Source organism: Salvelinus alpinus, chromosome 26, assembly GCF_045679555.1.
Source record: "Salvelinus alpinus chromosome 26, SLU_Salpinus.1, whole genome shotgun sequence".
In the NCBI taxonomy this organism is placed as follows: Eukaryota; Metazoa; Chordata; class Actinopteri; order Salmoniformes; family Salmonidae; genus Salvelinus; species Salvelinus alpinus.
Window position 1 is genome coordinate 3,664,870 of NC_092111.1, and position 27,756 is coordinate 3,692,625.

Sequence of the window (27,756 nt, forward strand, 5' to 3'; positions counted from 1 at the left end):
ATATGGCTAACAGTAGTTTTTTTAGCTAGCATAAAAAAAGCATAATATGCTGTACAATGACGAAAATATGACTAAAACATTGACAACTTCGTCAGGAACATGAGGTAACACATACTGTACTCACGGTTCTTGCATTTATGCACAGCACAGTGAAGGATAAACAGTTTGAACAATAATGTTAGAAAACCGGAGGTTCTCTGCACAGCCACAGCTGGCAAGCTGAATTTGGGAGTTAGGCTAACACTGACGAGCTCGTGCTTGCTGTGACATCATCAGTCACTCTTAAAGGAAACTGTCATAGGCCCATCCACTTGGGAGCCAGGCCGACCCACTGGGGAGCCAGGCCCAGCCAATCAGAATGTGTTTTCCACACAAAAGGGCTTAATTACAGACAAAAATTCTCCTCCGTACCCCCGCAGTTGAAGAAGCCGGATGTGGAGGTGGGACCAGTACTTTTACTGTTGCATTTATATTTTTGTTCAGTGTATAATTTTATGGGTTTGTTATAGAAAAATATGTTCTAATAGGATTCTGATTGGGGTGACAAAATCCTACAAGATTTATCAAAAACCTATTGGTTCCAATCAGATTACTTTTGATTATCCAATAGGATTCCAATAGGATTCTGATAGAGGTAATACAAAATCCTAGAGGATTGCCAAAATTATATAGGGTCCAATAGGATTACTTTTGATTCCCAATAGGAAAACATGTAATCCAATAGAATTCCAATAGGATTATGATAGAGGTGACAGAACATCCTATAGGACTGCGAGAACCCTATAGGACCCAATATCATTACTTTCCATTTCAAATAGGAAAAAAGTTGTCCAATAGGATACCAATAGGATTCTGATAGAGGTGACACAAATCCTATAGGATTGTGAGAATCTGATAGGATTCTATTGGAAAAAAAATCACACATTTTTTGATTTGGGATTCCACCAGGGAAGACAGGTTGAAGCTTTTCATAACACCTCGGATAATTTGCATCATCTCAACCCTCATGTTCTGGCTGAGGTGATCCCCTTCTCTCCTTCTTTCCTCTCTCTCTCTCTCTCTTCCAATTAGAGGGACGGAGGGATGAGGGGGTGACCGGCAGACGGGAGTCTTCTTTAAACGCCTCTTCTTAGGTCGGCCATTATGGTGTGTGCCACTAACTCCCCTGATGGAATGAAATGTAATTAGTGGATTACAGTAGTCGGACAGCACTGCAGTTGGGGAACATTTACTACCAATGGAGGTGTTTTAAATTGATATGCTCTAATTCACAGTGTAGTCGTCATTAGATAATCGAGCTATATGAACATTATTAATCCTGACTTTTTGACAACATCGATTAATCAAGTATATCGGAAAGCTTTGGCTAGAGACCAATCTTGGTGCTTTGAACGCATTAAGAACAACGGGTGGCGCACAGTCGCCCGTCGTTCAGAAGATGACTACTCTCAAGCCAACACAGAGAGGGATATAAAGCATTACTGCGGAATACCAAGGATTTGGTAAGTTTGGAAAATGGTTTTTGAACATTCTTTGCGTGCACGCCTAAAAACGAGGAGTGTGTAATTGTGGTGAACGCTTGGCTTGCAAATGTATAGCTGCGTGCAGACCAGAGGCAAAGTTTGCATGTTATTCTAAAACGACAGTACTAAACTATCCGTCGATGGGATGTTTTATGAATAGAGAAAGTAACCATCAGGGGAGGATGACGCCTGTGTAAAATGTCATCCAGTAAATAGGCTACGTAGCCTCTACTCATGATGTCATAGAAAGTACAAAGCAGGCCTATTAATAGGCAACATTTCAATAAAAAGTCTATTCTGATTTGAAAGCAAAGTGAAGCACACATTTTTCTCCAGTTCTCTATGATCCGTTTGAAAGGGAATATGCTATACAATTTAAATCACAACATATGTTTATTATATATGTGTCCTTTTTGGCAGACCTGTTGCCAGAGCGTTAAAAGAAAGGAAGATTAGGCAACTTGCCAAAAACAAGACCTCTTCTCTGTTATGTCTGTCTCCTCTTTACCGGAATGGAAACAACTCCTGCTGGAGCGAAAGAGGAGGGAGGAGGAGGAGCGAGAGAAGAGAGAAAAAGAGGAGGAGGACAAACTCGCCAGCATGCCTGCCTGGAAGCGAGGGATCATCCAGAGGAGGAGAATGAAACAGGAGAGTTTCGGGGACAAGGAGAGGGAGGGCCCCCTCCAAGTCAAGGAGGGCAGGTCCTCCTCTGATCCTGCGAGTGACCTGGACAGCTCTACACTAGTGCAGCTGGAAAGTGAACCACCACTCAGCCCAGACATCACAGGGCCTTGGCTGGATGAAGAGGCTAAACCGCAGAGTCTGGTGTTAAAGGAGACCATCATCCCTGTTGGACAAAACTCATTCATTCGCACACATGGCGGATGGAGGAGGGGAAGAGAAGCAGAGAGGGCTGGGGAAATGGGCCACGAGAAAGGGAATGAGGAGGAAATAGAAGTAGGGAGAGAGAGGGAAAAGGAGAAAGAAAGAGGCCACGTCAAAGGTCATGATGGAGAGTCTGGGAAGGGAAGAGATATAGAAATACAAATAAAGCGATACAGGGAATGGAGTGGGGGCAGAGAAAGGGACAGAAGTGCCGGGAGAGAGGCGAGCCGGGATACTGTGAGGGACAGGGAAATGGATTGCCCGAGGGGGAGAAAAGAGAAGGAGAGGGAGGAGGGAACACCCAAGTACCCCTATCCACTAGTCCCAGGCCTTCGTACCATCAGAGCAGACAACATCATCATTATTGAACAGGACAGAAAGGGAAGTGATGAAAGGAGAGGTAGAAGGAGAGAGTCAGAGAGGGAGCGGGAGGTGATGGAAGAGGAGCAGGAAAATAGAGATGTAACGATGGACCTCAAGGAGTTTCTGGCTGGTGGAGGGAGTGTCACAGAGATCCGAGCATCAGAAATATTGATCATTAAACCCTTAGCTGGCACTGAGGACTCAAGAAGTGTAGGTCTAAAAGGGACAGGCAGGGAAGGAGATGGAGAAAGAGGGAGAGATGCAAAGTGCAATAAAGATGGAGGGAAGGACTGTGAGCGGCAGCTGGAGAGAGAGGTGGCATGGTTGATGATGAAAGATAAAGAGAGGGAAAACTTGAGGGAGAAAGACCGACCACGGACACAAGTTGCTTCTTCAGAAAAAGAGGATAGGAGATATGGTGACACAGATGACAGTATCCACAACGAGAGAGGAGTTCGGGTGAGTGAGCTGCTGAGTAAATTTGGGGAGCATACAAAGAAATTCAGAGAACATCCAAAACCCCCGTCCCGGTCTAAAAGCTCAGAGTGTTTCATCCGGCCTGGCAGGGACAGAGAAACGTTTTGTCTGGATGAGGACGATGATGGAGACAGGAGAGGGGAGGAGAAACATGCAGGATTCAGGGGTGTGCCCAAGCGGTCATTCAGTTTCTCTGACCGTGTGATATGCGCAAAGGAGAACGGCATACAGGATGAGGGGAACCATGATAGGAAGGTGGTGGAGAGGACATATTCAGACAGGAGGGTGGCAGGAAGGGGAGATGTAGTGGAGGGGGAATGGTCAGAGAGAGGAGGCAAGCAGGGGTGCTGGACCTGTCTTTCAGATAAAAAGCGGGCAGGGAAGCATAGAGAGGGATGCATAAAAGCAGACAGGGCGGTAGGGGGACAGCATGAGAGACAGCCTGCTTTGGAAAGTAACGCCGGAAAAGAGATTGACCGTTGGCTCGAGAGAGTAACAGGAGTGGAGTTAGATTTTAGTAACAAGGGGACAGAGGAACTAACAGAGAATATGTATGGGGAGGTAGGGTTTACAATGGCCTCAGTTAAAAACACAGAGGCCTCATTTGCGCGAAGAGTGCCCATCAAACATGATGGGCGAGAGAGAGCAGTGGAAAGAGAGGTAAGGCAAACGAGAGAAGAAAGTGAGAGAGGGATGGACAGGGCGAGGAGCAAAGAGAGAGAGGGGGTGGGTGGAAGACAGGCAGAACCTCAAGTGCGGGAGAGAAGGGGGTCAGACTTTAGGAGAGGATTAGATTCTAGGGACATGACGAGGGTATCAGAGGTAAGGGACTGCACAATTTCAGTTGAGACAACTCAGCAAAACTGTGTGATCACCCTCTCCGTAGACAGAGCCAGTCCTCCTCAGTCGGTCGATAGTCATTACAAACACATGTCAGCTTTTACAGAGTGCTCATCAACCTTGCTCAGCACTGTGGCACATAAAGGAACAGACTGGCATAGTAGTCAAGGAGCAACGGGGCACCATTCAACCCAGTCACCACTGTCACAGCACACAGAGGATCTTATCAACAAGATAGAGAGTGTGGGGGGGAAAGGGAATGAACGTGACAATCACAAAGGGACCCAAACCTCGATGCAGGATAGCAAAAGCGTGATGAGGGAGGACACAGAGACTGAGAGAGGGAGCAAAGCTTATAGGGAGCCAGGTGAGGTAAGCAAGGACATCACACATCCACCTGGCGCACACGTGCGCAGTCATGTTTATCCCAAAAAGTCAGTTCAGGAAGTGACCCCTAAGTGTCCTAAGTCTCCAAAGTGCGTTGCCTCAGTTGGAATCCCTCCAATGCCACTTGAGATACACATACCCAGAACAGTGTTCTATGGTGTGGGGGAGGCAAGCCTCCAAAGCGAATACGACCAGAGCTGCGAAGGAGAGGGAGGGAAAGGTGTGGAGGGGAAGGACAGTTGGAGGATTGGCAAGCCCTTGTCTCGCATCGAATCCTTGCGAGAGAAAATCCAACAGAGAGAGAAGGAGAGGCGGAGGAACATGGAGGGAGTGGCAACGACGGGGGATTATGGAGATGCGACTGAGGGGACAGAAAAGGCTGGGACTAGAAGGACTAGAAAAGCTTCAAGTTCAGACTGGTGTGAGGAAGGAGAGATAGGGAACGAAATTAAGCGAGAGAGACAGAGACAGGAAGGCTCTGCACCGCAGACAACATCCACTCAGTTTGACGTCACACAGGAAGTGAGCGTGTCGAAAGCCGTCTCCCAGCTTCCTGTTCCTCTCTTGTTCTCGCAAGCTGTCAAAGGAGAGAAAGAAACCGGGGGGATCTCCATCGCAGCCTGTGAAGTAGCCTTGTTCAGCTCTCACACGACTGAGAGAGGGGAAGATCCAACCAAACATGTACTAGCGGAGTTAGGGTGCGACAGGGGTCGGCAGAGGAAACAGAACAGCGGAGGCAGAGGAGGTAGAGGAGAAGAAGGAGAGGATAAACTCTCGGAGGAAGAGTACAGGCTGCATTATCTGCCTCCTTCACACTCTCCCGCGCCCTTAGACTCGCTCTCCCCCTCTCTGCTTCACCCTCCCTCTCTTGCTGAGATGAGCCGGATCTATAACTTGAAAACGCCGGGGTCCAGGACGGCGGTGTGCATGAGTGACAGGACCGTGGATAGGCCTATCCCATCACACACTCCGAAGGTACAGTCCCACATATCCGCAGAACAACAGGAGCCATGCAGTCCAGAGAGATCAGTTGGGAGGCTGATACAGAAGCAGCTGTGGGGTGGTGGTGGGGCATCTGGGAATAAAGCCTCTTCCAGCCATGAGACGTCCGGACTTCAGACTGCACAGCGTCAGGTGGAACAGCTTCAGTTGCGAGAACAACAGGAAGTACAGAGACTATCACATGACGACAACGCAGCACGGCCGTCTCTTGGACAAAATAATAATTTGAAAGATAAAGAGTCTAAAGCTCAGCAAAGCCCTAGAATATCACGCAACCAGCCTAATAAGGAACCCCAGCAGACGCATCCGAGGCAAAAGGACCAGCAAACAATCCTAAGTCCCAGAAAATCTCAGTCCAATCTGCAACTGCACTCTGAAAGGCCTCAACCCAAGCAGGCCCAGTCCAACCAACCCAAACAGGCCCGATCCATTACCATCAACTCCAGATCTCTCCTGACCCCCTCTCCTGAGAACTCATTACACCCAGACCAGGGAGTCCCAACCCCCCCATCAGCTTCGCCATCCCAGTCCCCCTCCGTCTCTCCCTCCCCTTCCCCTTCTCCGACCCATTTCACCATCAGAAGCCTCTCTGGAGGCCAGCAGGTCAAGAGGGGCACCACCATCACCATCACCCCCAGGAAGCCTGTTGGAGGGGCAGCCGTGGAAGCAGTTTCAGTATCCTCGGGACCCCTGGCCAATACGTCTGCCCAGTCCCAGATGCCTGTCCTAACCGAGGAAGTAGAGAGAGGCAAGAAGAGGTACCCCACCGCGGAGGAGATCGAAGTGATCGGTGGGTATCAGAACCTGGACAAGTCCTGCCTGGCCAAGACTTCCAAAGCATCTCCCAAAGGGGTGAGTGTAGACTGCCTTTTGGCATATTGCAGCCCGTGCACTACAAATTGCATTGATGATGTATCGCATCTTGTAGTGGCGATCATGGATCCCATCATCTAAGGTTGTGTTTAATAAAGACCCAATTGGTAAAAAAAGAAAGAAAGAAATAGCAGAAATAGAATAGACTATCAGTATGTTATGGGATAAGATCGATGATAGTGTTTTGAGTTGTCACACTCATGACGGTGACTGTCAGAAAACATCACCTCTTCCCTACTTGCTTCCATTTGAACCTTTTTATCACCAGTCCCCAGAATGCCCCCCCCCCCCCCCCCCCCCCACTATCATGTAGAATCCCCTTTCGCTAGCATTAGAACATCCTGTTTGGTTGAACTGAGGAGTTAGAGCACGTCGACTGAGCTAAGCCTGTTAAAGCCTTATCAAGCACGACATCATGATTCCCAGGTGTAAAGTAGCCTGCTAGTAGCAGTGGCTGTGTGGTCTCATTTACTAGTAGACTAATTATAAACCCTTTAGAAATCATTTGTTAGGGTTAACCGTAATGTATAGAATTACCAGTCACTTTCAAATTAGCCTTCATGTAACACTTGGGGCCAGGAGGGGTAGAGAGGAAATCACACCGACAACTAGAGCCACCCTTCCTCCTCCCCCGTATCTCTTTCGGTCTGTCTGACCGGAGGTTTTGCAGAGACGAGGTGTGTGGGTTGTGAATCAGTCATCACTTCTTTCTGTTTCATATAGAAAAGACGAGTTATCTCACAAAAGTTTTCAAAAATCTTTTTAACATTGCGTCCCCTTTTCGATGAAAACATTTTGGACCCATAGCCTGTTGGAGACAGGATGCTTCCGGGTACCATTTCAGACACAGAAGAGCCTTTTAGAGTACTGTAATTAGGACGCCCGCATAACAAAGTGGCTCATCAGGGCAGAACTAAAGACAAGGCTGGCAGTCTCCCCACTCAAATAGAGCAAGAGCTTTAGAGTGGGATGAGCCTGGTACAGTCTGTTTATATAGTAAGTTAGACCAGAATGTGCATATCTAGAGCAATTACTATATACAGTATACTTATTGTGTATGGTTTATGTACTGTACTTCACTCAGACAGCATGACCTTTAGTATAAAGCACGTTGCTATTGTACTTTGCCTATCAGCATCTTGTTTCCTTTCGTTTTCTGTCCATAATGTAAGATGCTACCCAGTTCCCGAACTGCGTCACACCATTATATTGCAGGTTACTTCCTCTGCCAGATCCTGTCTTTCAATGAGTCTGCCGTTGTTCGCCTTCCCGACAAGTCTTCCTTTGTATTTTCCTGTTTCTGCTGAGTTTGTTTTGCTGCATTGGAATTTTGGCAGACGTTGACCTATTGGCATATAGCAGCATTTGCAGGGTAGGAACGAAATGAATAGTCTCGCAATGCCAATGCCATCCTTTCAAGGCTTGTTGAAATATGGGAATGAGTGATAACACCTCAAATGAAAAATAACTAACTTGTTCATTTAGCAATGGCACTATAGTTGAGGAAGCTCTCGCCATGTTTATTGGGTAGTATTTGCAACATTGACTATTGATGCTGTCCTACTGTAACCTAATTTCCAATTGATACTTTTTCAAATGGGGTCATCAAGCCCAATTTTGGTGCGACTGAGGAGGAACAGCCTCTCATTTGTCAGTGAAAGAGGAGGGTGGGATTAAACAGTGTAGTGTGGGGAAACTCAACCACTTTGTGATTCCCTAGCTGACACTGCCTGTCTGAGTCCCTGGTCAAAACGAGTGCACTTTACAGAGAAACGGGTGACATTTTGCATGCATTCACTGGATATTAGCTCTCATTTCCTCTTTCAGGCCTGCTCACTTCCTCTGAATGATAGAGACAGAGGAATAGCAAATATAGGGGAGAGTGGGGTAAGTTGAGCCAAGCAGTTAGTTGAGCCACCCCTTGTTTCTAAGAAACCATACACAAGATTAATCACGTGACCAAATATTTAGGAAGAGGTCATCATTTCATGGAGTCTATGAAGGAAGAAACCACATGGAACATGTGGTAAGCAAGTTAGTTAAAAAAAAATTAAAAGATTTTCACAAACTCAAATGAATATATTGTGTTGTAGGTTTCATGAGGCTTGTATCTAAACCAAATGTTAGAGTTTTAAGATTGTTTTATACATCCGTTGGGGTCTTTCTAAGCTACAATATGAGGTCCTAACCCTAGCATGAAAGTGCCTCCTAGCTGTGTGGGCTAATATATAGTCGTCAAAATGTTTGCCTTGGGATAAGTTGAGCCAATGGCCATGGGGTAAGTCAGGGTTTCCCAAACTCAGTCCTCTGGACCCAAAGGGGTTCATGTTTTGGTTTTACCCCTACAAATCTGATTCAATTAATCAAAGCTTGATGATGAGTTCATTATTTGAATCAGCTGTGTAGTGCTAGGGGAAAAAAACAAAACGTGCACCCCTGTTGTCCCCAGGACAGAGTTTGGGAAACGCTGGGGTAAGTTGAGCCAATGGCCACCAAGCCCCATTCAAATGATGATTACATTTTGCCAGTTTTATGCATAGTATTTTTGCCATGTATCATGCATATGAACTAAAGATAGTGCATTTGTATTGTGACAGAGCAGACATCATCATGCCCCATGTTTACAAACGTAAACAAGCAGGGGTGTAGCCCCTCCTTGAGGTTCTTGAGAGTTCACACATGGAATTGAGAGAAGGGAAAAAGTCAATTCGAGCAGCAGCAAGGGATGAAAACATTTTACTGAATGACACTGAAGAGGTACATTGACAAAAAAAGAAATGTACCTGTTCGAAAGAGAGGCTATGATAGAGTAGCAGAGGCACACAAGGTCTTATCTGATGACATGGAGTCTGAGATGATAAACATATCAAGAATCTTGCGAACCAATTTCATGGGCTTAGTAGCCTCAAATGCAGAGAACTTGCCTACAAATTGGCACATCGAAACAACATCCCTGTCCCAGACAAGTGGTCAAGAAATGGGAGGATAAGTGATATTGAACAGAGAGATCTATATCTGAATGTAGGTATACATTTAGGATATACAATATACCACTCCCCCATTTCATTCATTAAACTTTGACCTACCAGCACCATCACCCACTTACCTCAAGGCTGCTCAACTTACCTGTCACTATGCTCAAGAGACCACTTTATTTGGACAAGCTATGTTTTCAAAACTGTTATGTTTACATTAATTCAGATTATTTCCAGGGATACAAAACATCCTGAAATATATAGATATCTTTGTTAGAAAGAATACCATATTTCCCTTGACGTAGTGACGCTGAATGTAAAAAACGGCTCATCATACCCCGATCTCCCCTAAAGACACTGGTTTTGAGTGAATAAATTATGCAGGGTTGTTTATTAATCGACTATGATACAGAATGTGGATTATGACAAAGTATCACCCTCTGTAACTGAATGGACATACTCTGACCGAAATCATCCAAAGATATCCAAACCTAATTGTGTGGATATATTTGGATGATTATTTGGATCATTCACCTGAATGAATCTCACCCACTCAGTCCACACTGAGTAATGAGAAAAACCCCAAGAATCGTTTCTTTGGTATCTGTTCGGCACCAAATCGTGTAATGTACTCCTCCTAGCTGTTAAGCACAGATCTCCTTTACTATAGTCGTCCTGCCGTAACTCTTCCGTAGCCTATTGGTGATTCCTGGCCACCTGTTGCTCACGTTGCTGTCCTTGAGACTGTTTGCCGTCAGCTCCTCCGAGCAACAGCATCATCTCACAGAGGGGGGTGACTTATGCTCTCCTCCTCATCCTCGGTCAGATCTTTTCTCTCCACCCTCTTCAATCCCTAGGCTCCCTTGGCACATCTATTTCTCTCAAACTAGACCAAGGTACCATTCTCGTCGACAGTGGCTGCCCCACATCCTGTGTAAGACATTTTTCGAGTATTCGTAAAGGTTCCCGGTGTGACTATTTTATTTTTATTTAACCTTTATTTAACTAGGCAAGTCAGTTAAGAACAAATTCTTATTTACAATGACGGCCTACCCCGGCCAAACCCAGACAACGCTGGGCCAATTGTGCGCCGCCCTATGGGACTCCCAATCACGGCCGGATGTGATACAGCCTGGATTCGAACCAGGGACTGTAGTGCACTGAGATGCAGTGCCTTAGACTGTGTGCCACTTGGGAGCAGCGATTGACACAGTGCGCCTCCTTTCTTCCTCATTCTCTCTCTCTGGTTCTCTGTCTGTCCTCCATGTTCTCCCTTGCTGTGTTAGCCTGGGTTAATCAGTTCAGTAAGGGATTAGCCTCCTGGGCCTGAGCTTCATTCGTCTAACTTCTCTCACACCAGTTTATTATCAGGAGTGTGTGGGCAGTCAGTCTGTTGTGAATATAAATGTACTACACCGACCTATAATATAATGTACTATAACGACCTACACATACATCCCAGGAGCCAGGTTTTACTTCCTGTTGGGTCCAGGTGTCACGATCTTCGTAAAGATGAGACCAAGGCGCAGCGTGAGTAGAGTTCCACATATTTTTAATAAATCGAAACTCACCAAAACAAATAAAGAACAAACGAAACGTGAAGCTACTGGTATGCACTCAGGCAACTCAATGTAGACAAGATCCCACAATACAAACGAGGAAAATGGCTACCTAAATATGATCCCCAATCAGAGACATCGATAAACAGCTGTCTCTGATTGGGAACCATATCAGGCCAACATAGACATACAAAACCCCTAGACATACAACACCCCTAGACATACAAAAGCCCTAGACATACAAAAACCCTAGACATACAAAACTAGCGTACCCACCCTAGTCACACCCTGACCTAACCAAAACGCAGTGTCCTTGCTAAGTAAACAAACTGTAGGTTACACACATTTTTGGCAGGGAGGGTCCGACTCAGTACAACCTAATTATGTCGTTTTTATGGGTGCCTTCACCATCTCCCTTTCAATTGAAATAAGGGCAACACTGAAAGTAAAGGTTATTGTTCTTGAAGCATGTCCATCCTTATTATTATAACACTGCAATGTGGTCAGGCTGTCTGTAAGGGTGTGGCTCATTTGTGTGCACTGTACTAAGCCTCTCTCCTGTGTCTGTCTTGTTTGCCCCCTCCAGGGGAAGGTGTGCTTCGACGAGACCCAGCTGGAGCAGGTGTGTGAGTACCCATCAGAGACCTCCATGTTTGACTCCACCCACTACCCCTTACTTGGTCAGGAAAAAGGGAGGGAGGAGGAGGTGCAGGAGGAAGAGGAGGAGGAGAGAGGAGTGCTTGTGTCCAGGAGCAGCAGGAATGTGGGGGCAGCGGCTGGCCTGAGAGTGCTGAGAGTGGGTCAGTATATGTCACTTCCTTACAAATACACTACATGACCAAAAGTATGGGCATTAATATGGAGTTGGTCCCCCCTTTGCTGCTATAACAGCCTCCACTCTTCTGGGTAGGCTTTTCACTAGATGTTGGAACATTGCTGCAGGGACTTGCTTCCATTTAGCCACAAGAGCGTTAGTGCGGTCGGGCACTGACGTTGAATGATTAGGCCTGGCTCGCAGACGGCGTTCCAATTCATTCCAAAGGTTTTCGATGGGGTTGAGGTCAGGGCCCTGTGCAAGCCAATCAAGTTCTGCCACACCGATCTCAGCATTTTTGTATGAACCTTGCTTTATGCACAGGGGCATTGTCATGTTGAAACAGGAAAGAGCCTTCCCCAAACTCTTGCCACAAAGTTAGAAGCACAGAATCGTCTAGAATGTCATTGTATGCTGTAGCGTTAAAATGACCATTCACTGGAATTAAGGGGCCTAGCCCGAACCGTGAAAATCGGCCCCAAACCATTATTTTTCCTCCACCAAACTTTACAGTTGGCACTATGCATTGGGTCAGGTAGCGTTCATCTGGCATCTGCCAAACCCAGATGTATCCATCGGACTGCCAGATAGTGAAGCATGATCACTCCAGAGAGCGTGTTTCCCATGCTCCAGTCTAATGACTGCAAGCTCTACACCACTCCAGCCAACGCTTGGAATTGCACATGGTGATCTTAGGCTTGTGTGTGGCTGCTCAGCCATTGATACCCATTTCATGAAGCTCCTGACGAAAAGACGTTGCTCCTGACGAAAAGACGTATCAGGAATCAAGGTAAGATGCAGACACGTCGAATTGACAATGGTTTAATATTCCAACAGGGGCAGGCAATAGACAGGTCAAGGTAGGGGTCAGTCAACCAGAGGTGGGGCAACAGTACCGGACGGCAGGCAGGCTCAGGGTCAGGGTAGGCAGAGGTCAACAATCCAGAAGTGGGGCAAAGGTACAGGTCAGCAGGCAGGCTCAGCGTCAGGGGCAGGCAGAGTGGTCAGGCAGGCGGGCTCAGAGTCAGGACAGGCAAGGGTCAAAACCAGGAGGGCGAGAAAAAGGAGAGACTGGAAAGAACAGGAGCTGAGAAAAAACGCTGGTTGACTTGACAAACAAGACGAACTGGCAACAGACAAACAGAGAACACAGGAGACAAAGGGCTGTGAGACATAGGTTTGACTCTGGACACATGAAAGGTGGGATGTATACGAAGAGTACTGGGCAACAGAAGATTAACAGCAGAGGGGCTAATAATCTTGAAGATGGGAAATCTCCAAGAGGGCACAGAACACCTTCCAGAACCGGGACAAGAACTGAGGCCCCCAGTCGGAGACCATGTCCGCGGGCAGTCCATGGATCCAGAAGAGGTGCTGCACCATGAACTGGGCCGTCTCCTTGGCCGAGGGTAGTTTAGGGAGAGTGATGTAGTGAGCGACCTTGGAAAACCGGTCAACCACAGTCAGGATGGCAGTGTTGCCCTCAGACGGGGGAAGACCCATGACGAAATCCAGGGATATGTGGGACCAGGATCGGTGAGGGGCAGGCAGTGGTTGCAGAAGACCAGCCGGCGCTTGCCGAGAAGCGCCGTTTTGAGCACAGGCTGTACAGGCATATACAAACGCGGCGACATCCGGAACCATCGTTGGCCACCAAAAGCGTTGTCGCACGAAGGCCAGGGTCCGATGGGACCCCCGGTGGCAGGCAAGCCTGGAGGAATGGGCCCACTCCAGGACCGCAGAGCGGACAGCGTCAGGCACAAACATCCAATTATCAGGGCCCCCCCAGGGTTCGGCTGGGACCGCTGCGCCTCTCAGACCTGTTTCCCTATACCCCAGTTGAGTGCCGTCACCAAGCACGAGGTGGGATTCCAAGCACTCTACGCTTGTTCCCACACGGCAGTAGCCCAGGTGAGAGCCCTCCCGGTCATCAGCGTGATGAGGTAGGCTATCTTGGAGCGATCTGAGGGGAAGGAGGAGGGCTGAAGCTTGAAGACGAGGACACACTGATCTAGGAACGCCCGACAGGTGCTCGGCTCTCCATTGAAGCGTTCCAAAGGAGGTAAGTGGGGCTCCCGAGAAGGTGGAGTGACCGATGAGACGGAGCTGCTAGTACTTCGCGGCTGAGCCGTTGTTGCTCCCAGACATTTCCACTTCACAATAAAAGCATTTACAGTTGACCAGGGCAGCTCTAGCAGGGCAGAAATTTGACGAAGTGACTTGTTGGAAAACTGTGCCATGTTGAAAGTCACTGAGCTCTTCAGTAAGGCCATTCTATGGCCAATATTTGTCTATGGAGATTGCATGGCTGTGTGCTCGATTTTATACACCTGTCAGCAACGGGTGTTGCTATAATAGCTCGAATCCAGTCATTTGAAGGTGTGTCCACATACTTTTGCATTTATAGTGTAGCTGAATACCTGTGCAAACCATTGCAAAACATTCTGCAACGAAACCAAGCGTTTCTTATTGGACAAGTCTAGGTTAGTCCCTCTCAGTTTTCGCCCGTCTGCATCCGTTTGGTTTCTAGTGAATACACCCCTCAGTCATGAAATGTGGTTGTCCTGTCTGAATTATGGTTGTCCAGTCATGAAATGTGGTTGTCCAGTCATGAAATGTGGTTGTCCAGTCATGAAATGTGGTTGTCCAGTCTGAAATGTGGTTGTCCAGTCATGAAATGTGGTTGTCCAGTCATGAAATGTGGTTGTCCAGTCATGAAATGTGGTTGTCCAGTCATGAAATGTGGTTGTCCAGTCATGAAATGTGGTTGTCCAGTCTGAATTGTGTCTCATAACTCCTCTTTATCTCTCTATTTTACAGATGAGTCTTGCCATCGGTAGACATCAGTCGGCTCGCCAAATTGCTCAAGTAATGTGGTTAAGATTAGATTTTATCTTGCAATATGACTTTTGTTTTCCTGTATTTTGTTTCTTTGAAATGATTCATTTAATGTTTGTAATCTTTTTTGATGTACAATGTTTTATTTTACATAGGATCAGGGACTATTGGTTTTGAATAAAAAATAACCGTTTTATGTAGTTTGTGAGATGAATATGTAACGATGTGCGCTGAGAGTCAGGAAGCAAATTCAGGGAGTGAGTGTTTTAATAAATATATGCAACATAATACAAACCATGAAACACGAACAACGCACAGACAAGAAACTGAAACAGAAACAATAACGCCTTGGGAAGGAACCAACGGCAGTGACATATAGGGAATGTAATCAGGGAAGTGATGGAGTCCAGGTGTGTCTGATGATGCGCAGGTGCGCGTAACAATGGTGACAGGTGTGCGCCATAACGAGCAGCCTGGTGACCAAGAGGCTGAAGAGGGAGCACACGTGACAGAATGGTGGAGCCTCAACTCCTCTATTTCAGTGTAAAAGTGTAAAGACAATATGAAAACATGGTACATATTGTAGCCTATAAGTTTTACTATATACACTGGTTGTATTTTTACTATCAGGTGTGTACTATGGGGTGATGATCACATGTCTATGCAAGTTAGTGGATTACAATGTATGGTAAAAAGGGTCCGGTCAGTTTAGTTTTAGTTAGCTTAGTTCAACAACACAACGTCTCTACTGTATATAAACTCTGCATCAGCACTGTAACGATTCACTGTGCATTCCAAATGACACTCTATTCCCGATAGGGCTCTGGACAAAAGTAGTGCACTATAACGGGATTAGAATGTCATTTTGGACGCATCCTCAATGATGCTAACAGTATATCATCTGGTCCCTGTGCCTGCTGGATTTGCTCATACAGATTATATAAGAACAGGTCATCTACAAGTCCAAGATGAATTTTGAGCCTTGTGAACACCCCTCATATGTAGTTTCTGGCAAACCATGGCTATATGTAACATCATGACAATTCTCTTTTGTTCAATTACTGTTTCTGTTTGAACCACAAAATGGATTTCAGCTAGCCTTAATGCAGATTATTGAAAATACTGATGATACATTATGGAATAATCACCAATACACATTATTATAATATTTTTTTTTATGTTTCACTGTTTGCCCTTTAGTGGAATTAATGTGGTAGAATGAAAAAGAGTAGTATATCTACTGTATCTGTACTAATTTGACTGCATAGTTTTGAATGGAAAAGGTATTATGTTTGTGTCTCTGGTGTTATTATGTGAGACTACAGCACATGGGTGATGTGGGTGAAAACAGGATTTAAGGGATGTTTACAACATTTAATCCATAGAAGGGTCCTTTGGAGGAAGGGTTGGTGACATATATTTGGCATTTGTATCTAAAAGCATAATTGAGAAATAATTCATCAAAGTTGGCATATTTATGAAATGTTGATCTTACACAGGTCTCTTTTAAGACTCCATTATGTTTTTCTGTAGGTGCTACAAAGCAAACATTGGTGTCATATGAAGCTTTACCGCTTGCTCTGTAATATGAGTAGTATTTTGTTTTCAATAACAATTTTCTTGCATTAATTTATGAATACTGAAAAATAAGTATATTTTTTGATTTAGCAATTTTTTCTATATATTGTTGAACGTAATATATATACTCTATGGACATATCAAAGTTCTCTGCTACTTTTAGAGTTATTATCCAATTTGTAAGCATTAAGAACAGAGTGAATGTGAAAATTGATTCAAAATGGTTGCCCACTGCTGGTGATTTGCAGGATGTACAATATGTTGAAAGATTTGCCCAATATTCTTTTCTATATTCTATATTCTTGTTTATATTATATTCATTCATTCATGTAAGAAAATTGTTATTGAAATCAAAATACCACTCATGTTTCAAAGTAAGTGGAAAAGATTTATAAGACACAGGTTTTTGTAGCACCTACATATGAAACATTATGGCGTCTTAAAGGAGGCCTGGGTAAGGCCAAAATGTAATAAATAGGACAACTTCGATGAAGTATTTCTCAATTCTGCTTTTAAACACAAATGTAAAATATATGTCAACCATCCTTCCTCCAAAGAAGCATTCTATGGATTAAATGTTGTGAAAATCTCCCAAATCATGGTATTTTTTCATCCTGGTTTTGTGAGGAATCACCGACATCCCAAATAAGGGCACAAACGTTATAATGGCTCCATGGGATGCTGTAATCTCAATTTTAGATGAAAAATAATCTAAATTAAGAATATCGGATTTATGGTATATCTGATTTATGCTCCCAAGTGTGCAATTTTAATACTTGGATTTATTCTGTTTTTTATTGTGGTCGAAGAAGCTGGCTTCATGAGAGAAAAACATAAAATAAATGATTTGAAACCAATTGAAGTGTCATGATGGGTTGTGTAGACGTGACTATGCATACGTTTATGTTTCAAGGATATTTAGAGAGTATGTGATATTATCATGTCATGGTGGGACTTCTAGTGCACAAACGTGGCTGCATCGATGCAATGATTTACAATCACAGCACAGAGGTTACAGTCTGGCTGTCCAAACCAATGATGTATATAAATCCTGGATTACTGTTGCTATGTACTGACCAATGACAGGCTTTGAAGACACCGGTCAGCCTTATTGACACTCCTCAGAAAATAAGTAATCCACAGGAATGAATAGAATTCTACGCTATTTCAATTAAATGTTTAAATGACAAAATTAGATGTATTTAAGTATTTTGTGTGTTGTAGTACGGACAGTAACGTTAGTACTTTCAAAAATTCTACTTTAAGGAAAATGTTTTAATATTTTTCTTACATTTTTTTGTTTAGCTCTCATAATATAATTTAGAAGTATGCACTGAGTTGTCCGTAAAATAATAAACGTGTCAAAAACAAATGTAGACATTAATAAGTGCATTTCTATAGCTTCCAAAATATTTTTTACAATGGTGGTGGAGGGCCCAGATGGAGGCACGGTGGCTTCAACACAGCACCCCCTGTCAGTCATCTAGTGCAGTGTTTAGGAAAAAAAGAAGTCCAATAGGATTCTTATAGAGGTGATACAAAATCCTATAGGATTGCAAGACTCATATAGGGTCCGATATAATTATTTTTTATCTCCAATCGGGGAAAAAAGCAGTATAATAGAATTCCAATAGGATTCGATACAGGTGACACAAAATCCTATAGGACTGCGAGAATCTTACAGGATCCAATAGGAATACTTTTCATTTCCAATTGGAAAACATTAGTCCAATAGGATACCAAAATTATTCTGATAGAGGTGACACAAAATCCTATAGGATTGTGAGAATCCTATAGAATTCTATTGGAGAAATCACTAATCCTATAGGACTTTTTTTTAACTAGGGTGGATTGTTTAGCTTCATTGCGCAGGTAATAAACTGTATGCGCCAAACGAATAAGAAGTCGGAGAAATTGGATATCTTTGTGAATGCAGCTTAAAGGTTATTGGATCTGCAGGACTTCACGGCCAAAGCATTTCAGGCAATTCTGTCGCAACATGAATAGATTTGTAATCCGATTTTTAATAACCTTGCAAAAAAATCGAAAAACCTGTTTTCGCTTTGTCATTATGGGGTATTGTGTGTAGATTGAGGATTTTTTTTATTGATTCAATTTTAGAGTAAGGCTGTAACGTAACAAAATGTGGGAAAAGTCAACGGATCTAAATATTTTCCGAATGCACTGTATAATCCAGAGTTCCTTTCACTTTCTAAATCAAAAGGAAGATGAACAGAATCAATTTTGGATCAACAATTTGAATTATTTTCTTACCATAAAAAAACAACTACTGAAGATCCTGCTGTTTTTTTTTATTTTTACAAATGATGTCAGAGGCGCAAGTGTGAAACTCAGAGCACGGAGATGATCGACCAGTTTCCCTAAAGTGGGATCAAGTGGATTTTCCTCAGTCTTATGCTGATATTTAAATTATGAGATGTTGTGAACGCAGCAGTAGTCGAGAAACCTGCCTATTTTCCTTTAAAGTTCATAATGCCACGATTTCAAAGATCTACGATATCACAGAGAAGTTTATTATCTCACATCTCGGGAAACGATTTGTAATGTTGTGCTTCTTGTTCAAGTAATTCATGCAAATGTTGGGTTTTTAAGCTAGCATTCAATTGACTCCTTGAAGGAGTGTACCCAGAATGCACCAAGCGGCCCATTGAAAAGGTACGGGTAACGTACAGAATGGACATTAATGCGAATCAAATGGAGTTTCCCCATTTATTAAAGTAATAGCCCTAGGTGACCCCAAATAACATAAATGTTCAAACCACATATCAACTCATCATTGTTTATCTGGACATGCATGTAGGTTATGTCTGGATCCAGCCAGGAGTGATGCTTTTACTCCTCAGTGCCCTCCCAACCGGTGCCCCCGCTGGCCCAGACTCTGCAGGGCTACCTACGAGCACTGGAGCCCCTGATACCTGAAAAAGAGCTGGTCCACACCCGCAAGAAGATCCAAAAGTTTTGTGGAGAGGGGGGACTCGGTCCGCAACTTCAAGAGGGACTGGAGAGACGAGCTAGACACTTAAACATTTGGGTATGCAAACAATGTGGGAAATTGTGCACAATTTGTAACCGACTGATTTTCACGTAACTAGACTGAGACAAGAAAATATCAGTTTTGGATGACACCTTATAGTACACACAATGCATGATGCTAATTTCAAGTTAACTCTATGGCTCAAATTGCCTTTCCACAGCTGCCCTCCTTTATGGACTGTCCTGCATGATTGATGGTTGTTTTGCTGTTGTTCTCTTCTCTGTCCTCTATTGTAGATATCTGACTGCTGGGTGCAGTGGGCGTACCTGGAGAGCAGACAGCCCCTGCCCATGCATTCTAACCCAGCCATCTCCATGCCTAAGTGGGACTTCTCAGACTGGAGGGGCCAGCGTGTGTGAGTGTCGGCCGTCGCTCATCCCCGTCGCTCGCAGGAGAAAGAGACAGAGATTGTGTTGAAGGAGATCGAGGTGCCTTGTGAGGATCAGGCGACTAGTGGCTAATCTGCCTTTCCCATCCGTACTGGTAGTCAACGTACAATCGCTGGAAAATAAATGGGATGAACTAAAAGCACATATATCTTACCAGCGGGACATTATAAACTGTAATATCTTATGTTTCACAGAGTCGTGGCTGAACGACGACATTAATAACATACAGCTGGTGGGTTATACCTTCTATTGGCAGGACAGAACAGCAGCCTCTAGAAAGACAAGGAGTGGCGGGCTATGTATATTTGTAAACAACAGCTGGTGCACGATATCTAAAGAAGTCTCGAGGTTTTGCTCGCCTGAGGTAGAGTATCGCATGATAAGCTGTAGACCACACTATCTACCTAGAGCGTTTTCATCTGTATTTTTCTGTAGCCTTCTACATACCACCACAGCCCGATGCTGGCACTAAGACCGCACTCAATGAGCTGTATACAGCCATAAGAAAACAGGGAAACGCTCATCCAGAGGCGATGCTCCTAGTGGCCGGGGACTTGAATGCAGGGAAACATAAATCAGTTTTACCTCATTTCTATCAGCATGTTAAATGTGCAACCAGATGGAAAAAAAACTCTAGACCACCTTTACTTCACACACAGAAACGTGTAAAGCTCTCCCTCGCCCTCCATTTGGCAAATCTGACCATAATTCTATCCTCCTGATTCCTGCTTACAAGCAAAAATTCAAGCAGGAAGCACCAGTGACTCGGTCAGATGAAGCAGATGCTAAACTACAGGACTGTTTTGCTAACACAGACTGGAATATGTTCTGGGATTCTTCCGATGGCATTGAGGAGTACACCACATCAGTCACTGGCTTCATCAACAAGTGCATCGATGACGTCGTCCCCACAGTGACTGTACGTACATACCCCAACCAGAAGCCATGGATTACTAAAGGGTAGAGCTGCTGCTTTCAAGGAGCGGGACTCACCCGGATGCTTACAAGAAATCCCACTATGCCCTCTGACGAACAATCAAACAGAAAAATAATCAATACAGGACTAAGATCGAATCGTACTACACCGGCTCCGACGCTCGTCGGATGTGGCAGGGCTTGCAAACTATTACAGACTACAAAAGGGAAGCACAGCCAAGAGCTGCACAGTGACACGAGCCTACCAGACGAGCTAAATAACTTCTATGCTCGCTTCGAGTCAAGTAACACTGAAACATGCATGAGAACATCAGCTGTTCCGGACGACTGTATGATCGCGCTCTCCACAGCCGATGTGAGACCTTTAAACAGGTCAACATTCACAAGGCCGCAGGGCCAGACAGAATACCAGGATGTGTGCTCCGAGCATGCGCTGACCAACTGGCAAGTGTCTTCACTGACATTTTCAACCTCTCCCTGTCTGAGTCTGTAATATCAACATGTTTCAAGCAGACCACCATAGTCCCTGTGCCCAAGAACACTAAGGTAACCTGCTTAAATGACTACTGACCCGTAGCACTCGCGTCTATATCCATGACGTGCTTTGAAAGGCTGGTCATGGCTCACATTAACACCATTATCCCAGAAACCCTAGACCCACTCCAATTTGCATACCGCCCCAACAGATCCACAGATGATGCAATCTCTATTACACTCCACACTGCCCTTTCACACCTGGACAAAAGGAACACCAATGTGTGTCATGCCCTGATCTGTTTCACCTGTCCTTGTGATTGTCTCCACCCCTTCCAAGTGTCGCTTATTTTCCCCTGTGTTTCCTGTCTCTCTGTACCAGTTCGTCTTGTATGTTTCCAAGTCAAACAACGTCTTTCCCGTTCTCCTGCTTTTAGCATTCTCTTTTTTCTAGTTCTCCCGGTTTTGACCCTTGCCTGTTTCTGGACTTTATACCCACCTGCCTGACCATTCTGCCTGCCTTGACCATGAGCCTGTCTGCCATTCTGTACCTCCTGGACTCTGATCTGGTTTTGACCTTTTTGCCTGTCCACGACCATTCTCTTGCCTACCCCTTTGGATTAATAAACATTGTAAGACTCCAACAATCTACCTCCTGTGTCTGCATTTGGATCTTGCCTTGTGCCTTGAAAATGTGAGATTGCTATTCATTGACTACAGCTCAGCGTTCAATACCATAGTGCTCTCAAAGCTCATCACTAAGGTCCCTGGGACTAAACACTTCCCTCTGCAATTGGATCCTGGACTTCCTGATGGGCCACCTTCAAGTGGTAAGGGTAGGTAACAACACACCCGCCACACTGATCTTCAACACGGGGGCCCCTCAGGGCTGCGTGCTCAGTCCCCTCCTGTACTCCCTGTTCACTCATGACTGCACGGCCAGGCACGACTCCAACACCATCATTAAGTTTGCCGATGAGAGACCTGACCGTGTGGTGCAAGGACAACAACCTCTCCCTCAACGTGATCAAGACAAAGGAGATTATTGTGGACCACAGGAAAAGGAGCACCGAGCACTTCCCTATTCTCATCGACGGGGCTGTAGTGGAGCAGGTTGAAAGCTTCAAGTTCTTTGGCGTCCACATCACCAACCAACTAACATAGTCGAAGCACACCAGGACAGTCGTGAAGAGGGCATGACAAAACCTATTCCCCCTCAGGAGACTGAAGAGATTTGGCATGGGTCCTCAGATCCTTGAAAGGTTCTACAGCTGCACCACCGAGAGCATCCTGACGGGTTGCATCACTGCCTGGTATGGCAACGGCTTGGCCTCCAACTGCAAGGCACTATAGAGGGTAGTGCGTTCGGCCCAGTACATCACCGGAGCCAAGCTTCCTGCCATCCAGGACCTCTTTACCAGACGGTGTCAGAGGAAGGCCCTAAAAATTGTCAAAGACTCCAGCCACCCCAGTCATAGACTATTTTCTCTGCTACCGCATGGCAAGCGGTACCGGAGCACCAAGTCTAGGTCCAAGATGCTTCTAAACAGCTACTACCCACAAGCCATAAGACTCCTGAACATCTAATCAAATGGCTACCAAGACTATTTGCATTTCCCCCCCTACACTGTTGCTACTCTCTGCTATTATCTATGCACAATCACTTTAGTAGCTCTACCTACATGTACATATTACCTCAACTAACCAATGCCCCTGCACGTCAACTCGGTACCGGACCCCCTGTATATAGCCTCGCTATTGTTATTTTACTGCTGCTCTTTAATTATTTCTTACTTTTATTTCTTACTTTTTTTCTCTATTTTCTTAACTGCATTGTTGGTTAAAACTTCTTCAGGATCGGTGGGTCCCCTGCAGGAAGTTGAGCTATCTTAGACTAATGTGATTAGCATGAGGATGTAAGTAACAAGAAAATTCCTAGGACATAGACATATATGATATTTGCAGAAAGCTTCAATTCTTGTTAATCTAACTCCACTGTCTAAGTTACAGTAGCTAGTACAGTTAAAGAATACCATGCTATTGTTTAAGGAGAGTGCACAGTTTTGAACATGAAAAGTTATTAATAAACCAACTAGGACTGCACATTTGGGCAGTCCTAATACAAAAGTTTGAACAGAAATGCAATGGTTCCTTGGATCAGTCTAAAATGTTGCACATACACTGCTGCCATCTAGTAGCCAACATCTAAATTGCAGCCGGGCTGGAATAATAGATGATGGCCTTTCTATTCCATTTGAAAGATGATGGTAAAAAAAAATACATTTTTTCCTTTCTTTTTTTCTTTGTATTATCTTTTACCAGATCTATTGTATTATATTCTCCTACATTCTTTTCACATTTTCACAAACTTCAAAGCTTTTCCCTTCAAATGGTACCAAGAATATCCATATGCTTTGTAGGTTAAAAGTAAAACCTTGAAATCAGCCCTAACCTTTACAGGAAGCCAGAGGCTAGCACTTGAGCAATGTACTGGAATTTTGGGGTTCTAGTCAAGATTCTTGCAGCTGTAATCTGCACTAACTGAAGTTTATTAAAGCCTAGTGCCATATTTGGGTAGGCGGAAAGTAGGTAATTCCTGTAATCTAATCTTGAAGTGACAAAAGCATGGAATGGCTTTTCCGTATCACAATTCAATTCTCTATTCTGCTCCCCAAGTGCTTTCAGCTGGACGTGTACAACAGTGACGGCTCCCGGATGACAGAGAGCCAGATCCATGCCCAGCTCCTGTGAATCAGGGCTGAGTCCTGGAAGACGGACAAGGAGCCCATGAGCATCCTGACCAGTAAGCACCGCCAGACCTGCGGCCAGGCCTGCAGCCGCCTGCTCAAAGGTAGACAGATGATAGAACACAGCATTATACTATACATACCCATAAAAATACCTAAAGTATGGGACGTCCAGTGTAGTGGCTTCCTTTCCTCTTTACCATAGCCACTGCCCAAGCTTGAAGCGGGGTTGTTTCGTACGCATACAGTCCACACTCAAAGTTTTCAAACGGCCAAAACATTCAATGAGATCCAGGGATATGGTGCAACAAAAAGGTTTATTCTTCTTATATCTAACAAAAAATGATTCTCCAATCAACTTAAATCATAGATTACTTGATATGGAAAATACATAATATGACCTGTTTGTATGTCTGTATGGTCAAAAAACTATACCGCTCCCACGTCTAGCAAGGACTCCTCCCCCCGAAGGCCCAACTTCCTGCCTTTATCCTAACACACTTAACGCAGTACAATGAATGGGCAAGAGGGGGGGCAAAAAACTAAGTTACACTAACAACAAATGAATACATCTCAATCAGGTAAATATAAATCATAAAGGTACGTACCTAATATTTCATCATATACATTCATATTTAATATATTTACACAAATGTACATGGAGCTCTGTATGTTCTGTCTTTTGTACAAATATGTCCAAATCGTCTCTAACATCCAGGGTGTGTAATGCAGAGGCACGACACTGTTTTCAAATACTAGGTCTCTGAAGTCCGAAAAGTCATTTTTTATTACCTTCAGTAAGGACTTAGGGCGATTGTTTGCTCAGTGCTTCACCTCTTAACCTTTCTTTCATGCTCTCCCTCTTTTTCTTACACATATAAATTGAACAAGTCAGTGCGAGCGATTGAGAAGGGACTTTTCACCTTGTGTCTGGACTCTCCAGTCATGAGGGTCTCAGATGATAGGTATGAGCCATGTTCTTCTCTATTGGTTAAGAGTGTTGGGCCAGTAACCGATAGGTTGCTGGATCAAATCCCCGAGCAGGCAAGGTAAAAATCTGTCGTTCTGCCCCTAAGCAAGGCAGTTAACCCACTGTTCCCCATCCAATGAAGACGTGAATGTCGATTAAGGCAGCCCCCCGCACCTCTCTGATTCACAGGGGTTGGGTTAAATGCGGAAGACACATTTCAGTTGAATGCATTCAGTTGTACAACTGACTAGGTATCCCCCTTTCCCTTTTCCCTAATTTCTCCAGCGTCGCCGCCAGTAACTCTCCGAGGGTGTCTCTGGGGGAGTGGGACATGCCAAACAATTATTTCCAATTCACATGTATAATACACACTTTCATACATGTATGAAATAGAACAAATGTAAGCACCCTCCTAATTATTATTGTTATGTATTTTCTCTCCATTTCCTCTTCTCAATTATTTATACAACCAAATTATTGTTATTTCACCCATCCTTTGTTACTATTTTTGTATTTGCTGTACAGTATGAATTATTTTTGCTCATTTACATTTGACACACCAGGGACTTGTTGAGCACTTCATTGGTTACGTCTGACTGATGTGTTTTTGGATTATGAGATGAATTAGTCATGCAGTTCTATGTTACTTTGACCTTGACTGACAGGCACTCCAGTCGCATGGCAGCTCAAATCCTGCGTGGGGGCGGGACACACTTGAACAGCGGCAATCGTTGGTTTGACAAAACACTGCAGGTGAGTGGAGCAGTGCAATTAACCGAATGACCAACCAATCATAGATCACATTTCGCAGAAGCACTTTATAAATTGTGTCTTGTTAGCCCTTATGGGCTTGGCACCAAATGGTGGATGACACTGAAATAAAACCAATCAAACAGCAATGAAGTTCATGGACTGAGCAACAGTTGTTGGTAAATTAATTCATTATCTTTCTCTTCCACTATTCCTCCCTCTCTCCTAGTTTGTGGTGGGTGAGGATGGCTCATGGGGGCTTCTGTATGAGCAGGCCACGGCTGAAGGTCCACCAATAGCTACTCTTCTGGATCACATTCTACAAAACTGGTCCGATAACACAGGGGAAGGTCTCATTTACTTCTGCTGCATCACTTGCTCATTTACATACGGTATTCACCTCAGTTTCTCAAGATTGCAAAAAAACGTGTAGTTGAGGCTTATCAGAAGAGAAACAATGAGTCAAACAATAAAAAACACTCACAAACACACACACACAATTCCAATTAACATTCATCCTTGGTCTTCTCTCTTCAGTAAGAAACCTGACCCACATAAAACCCCTTTGATCCCACTTCAGATGCCCAAGAAGCTTTACTTCAACATTGACTGTGAGATGAACAGAGATATCGAGCATGCCAAGCAAAACCGTGATATGTGAGTTTGCATACCCTATGCAATTATTATCATGCATTATTTCCTCACTCCTGTGTTGTTACATATCATATAGGCTTTATTGAACCTAAATATGCGGTTGTTTATTTATATGGTGCGCATACTGACTGGTTCCACACAGACTACAGTACTAACACTGTCGAGTGCATTGGTGTACTAGGTGATACTACAATGACAATGACAAGGAAACACTCAGCCTCTGTGCAGTCGACGTTTGCTTTGCTATGAAATTCAACACGGCTCTGAGCTGAAATGAAAGTTACACGGACCAAAGCAAATGGAGGCGTGTAAACACGATTATCTGCCCTCAGTGTTGGTTTAACCTTTACAAAACACGGTCAGAGGCGTAAGACGGCTCTGGTTGGCTTTAGGGCCCCCTAACCTCCTTATTCTATTTGAAGTAATTGTTTGTGATCCTGAGCTGGCTGTGTTATCCTGGGTTCAGACCATGTGCTGCCATCCTGTGGCCAAACTGACAACTGTCGATACATTTGTATCCCATTAGAGTGAAGATTCATCTTTATAATTTGAATTGAACAGCCAACCTGGGCCCGTATACATGAAGTGTCTCAGAGCAAGAAAGCAGATTTTGGATCATGGCCATTCATTATAATCTACAAGGCAAAAACAGATCCTAGATCAGCACTCCCACATTGACGCTTTATTCATGGAATTTTAATTTGTCATTTTAATTTTGACCATACTTTTCCCCCAAGACTGATCAACGACCTGGATATCCGGTGCTTCAACTTTCAGAGGTTTGGGAAGGAGTTGCCTAAACGGCACAACCTGAGTCCCATCTCCTTCGTCCAGGTGGCACTGCAGCTGGCCTACTACAAGTGTGCTCATGGGAATCACTTACAAAGGGCATTCAGCCTCAAACCAGGATACTGTATGCAATAATAAGGATCATATGTGTGCAGTTGATGTTGTTTTCACACTTTTGTGGTACTGATTTTCATAGACGTGCTAGTAAATGTTCATACAAGAAGCATTATATTCTCATAGTAAATAAATGAGACAATATATGTTCTTGGCAGCCAACTTTCTGAAAATGTGGAATATCTGCATTTTCAAATCAAAACTTTTCTGTAAATGAATTGTGATTAGCAGCAATTATTGTGTCCATATCCAATATCTGAATTGCGTTCAGTACGACAGAACGTTGTGCAACATTGAATTCAACTGAAACGGTACTGTACTGAACATCCGGTTTAAAAACGTTGTGATTATGGTGGTCCCAAAGGGAAGTAGCTATATGGTGTGCTGGACGAGTTTTGCAATTTCAGATGGTCACACCCATATTGATAAGGCCATACCTCAGCACACTCACCAAATGGGAGCAAGCATACCTCAAAGGTAGTCAAAGATTGTTGTGCACTGTTTTGGGGAAACGGGTCATTCAGTTCAAAGCGTCACGGAACGTAGCAAACGTTGAAGCAAACTGAACGCACCCCTGCTCTCCCTTTCTCCTTCTCTCCATCAGAGTTCACAATGAGGTCTGTGCCTCCTGTGATATCGCCTCCCAAAGGATGTTTCGAGGGGGCCGCACAGACTACATCCGCTCTCCCACCAATCAAATGCTCAAGTTTGTGCTTGCCTTTGACGACCCCACTATCTCGGTGAGAATCATACTCAGGGCTTGA

The 27,756-nt window shown here is 44.4% G+C and overlaps 1 protein-coding gene and 1 pseudogene across 1 annotated transcript; both read left to right on the forward strand.

Annotated features, from left to right (window-relative positions):
• The first annotated feature begins 1,994 nt into the window (after nucleotides 1-1,994).
• On the forward strand, nucleotides 1,995-16,971 carry LOC139554460 (uncharacterized). Its single transcript, XM_071367271.1, has 3 exons — nucleotides 1,995-6,329; nucleotides 11,471-11,684; nucleotides 14,519-16,971. Exons 1-3 carry the CDS (start codon nucleotides 2,013-2,015, stop codon nucleotides 14,536-14,538), a joined length of 4,551 nt encoding a protein of 1,516 aa, XP_071223372.1. The 5' UTR covers nucleotides 1,995-2,012; the 3' UTR covers nucleotides 14,539-16,971.
• On the forward strand, nucleotides 14,979-27,756 carry LOC139555383 (carnitine O-acetyltransferase-like; annotated as a pseudogene).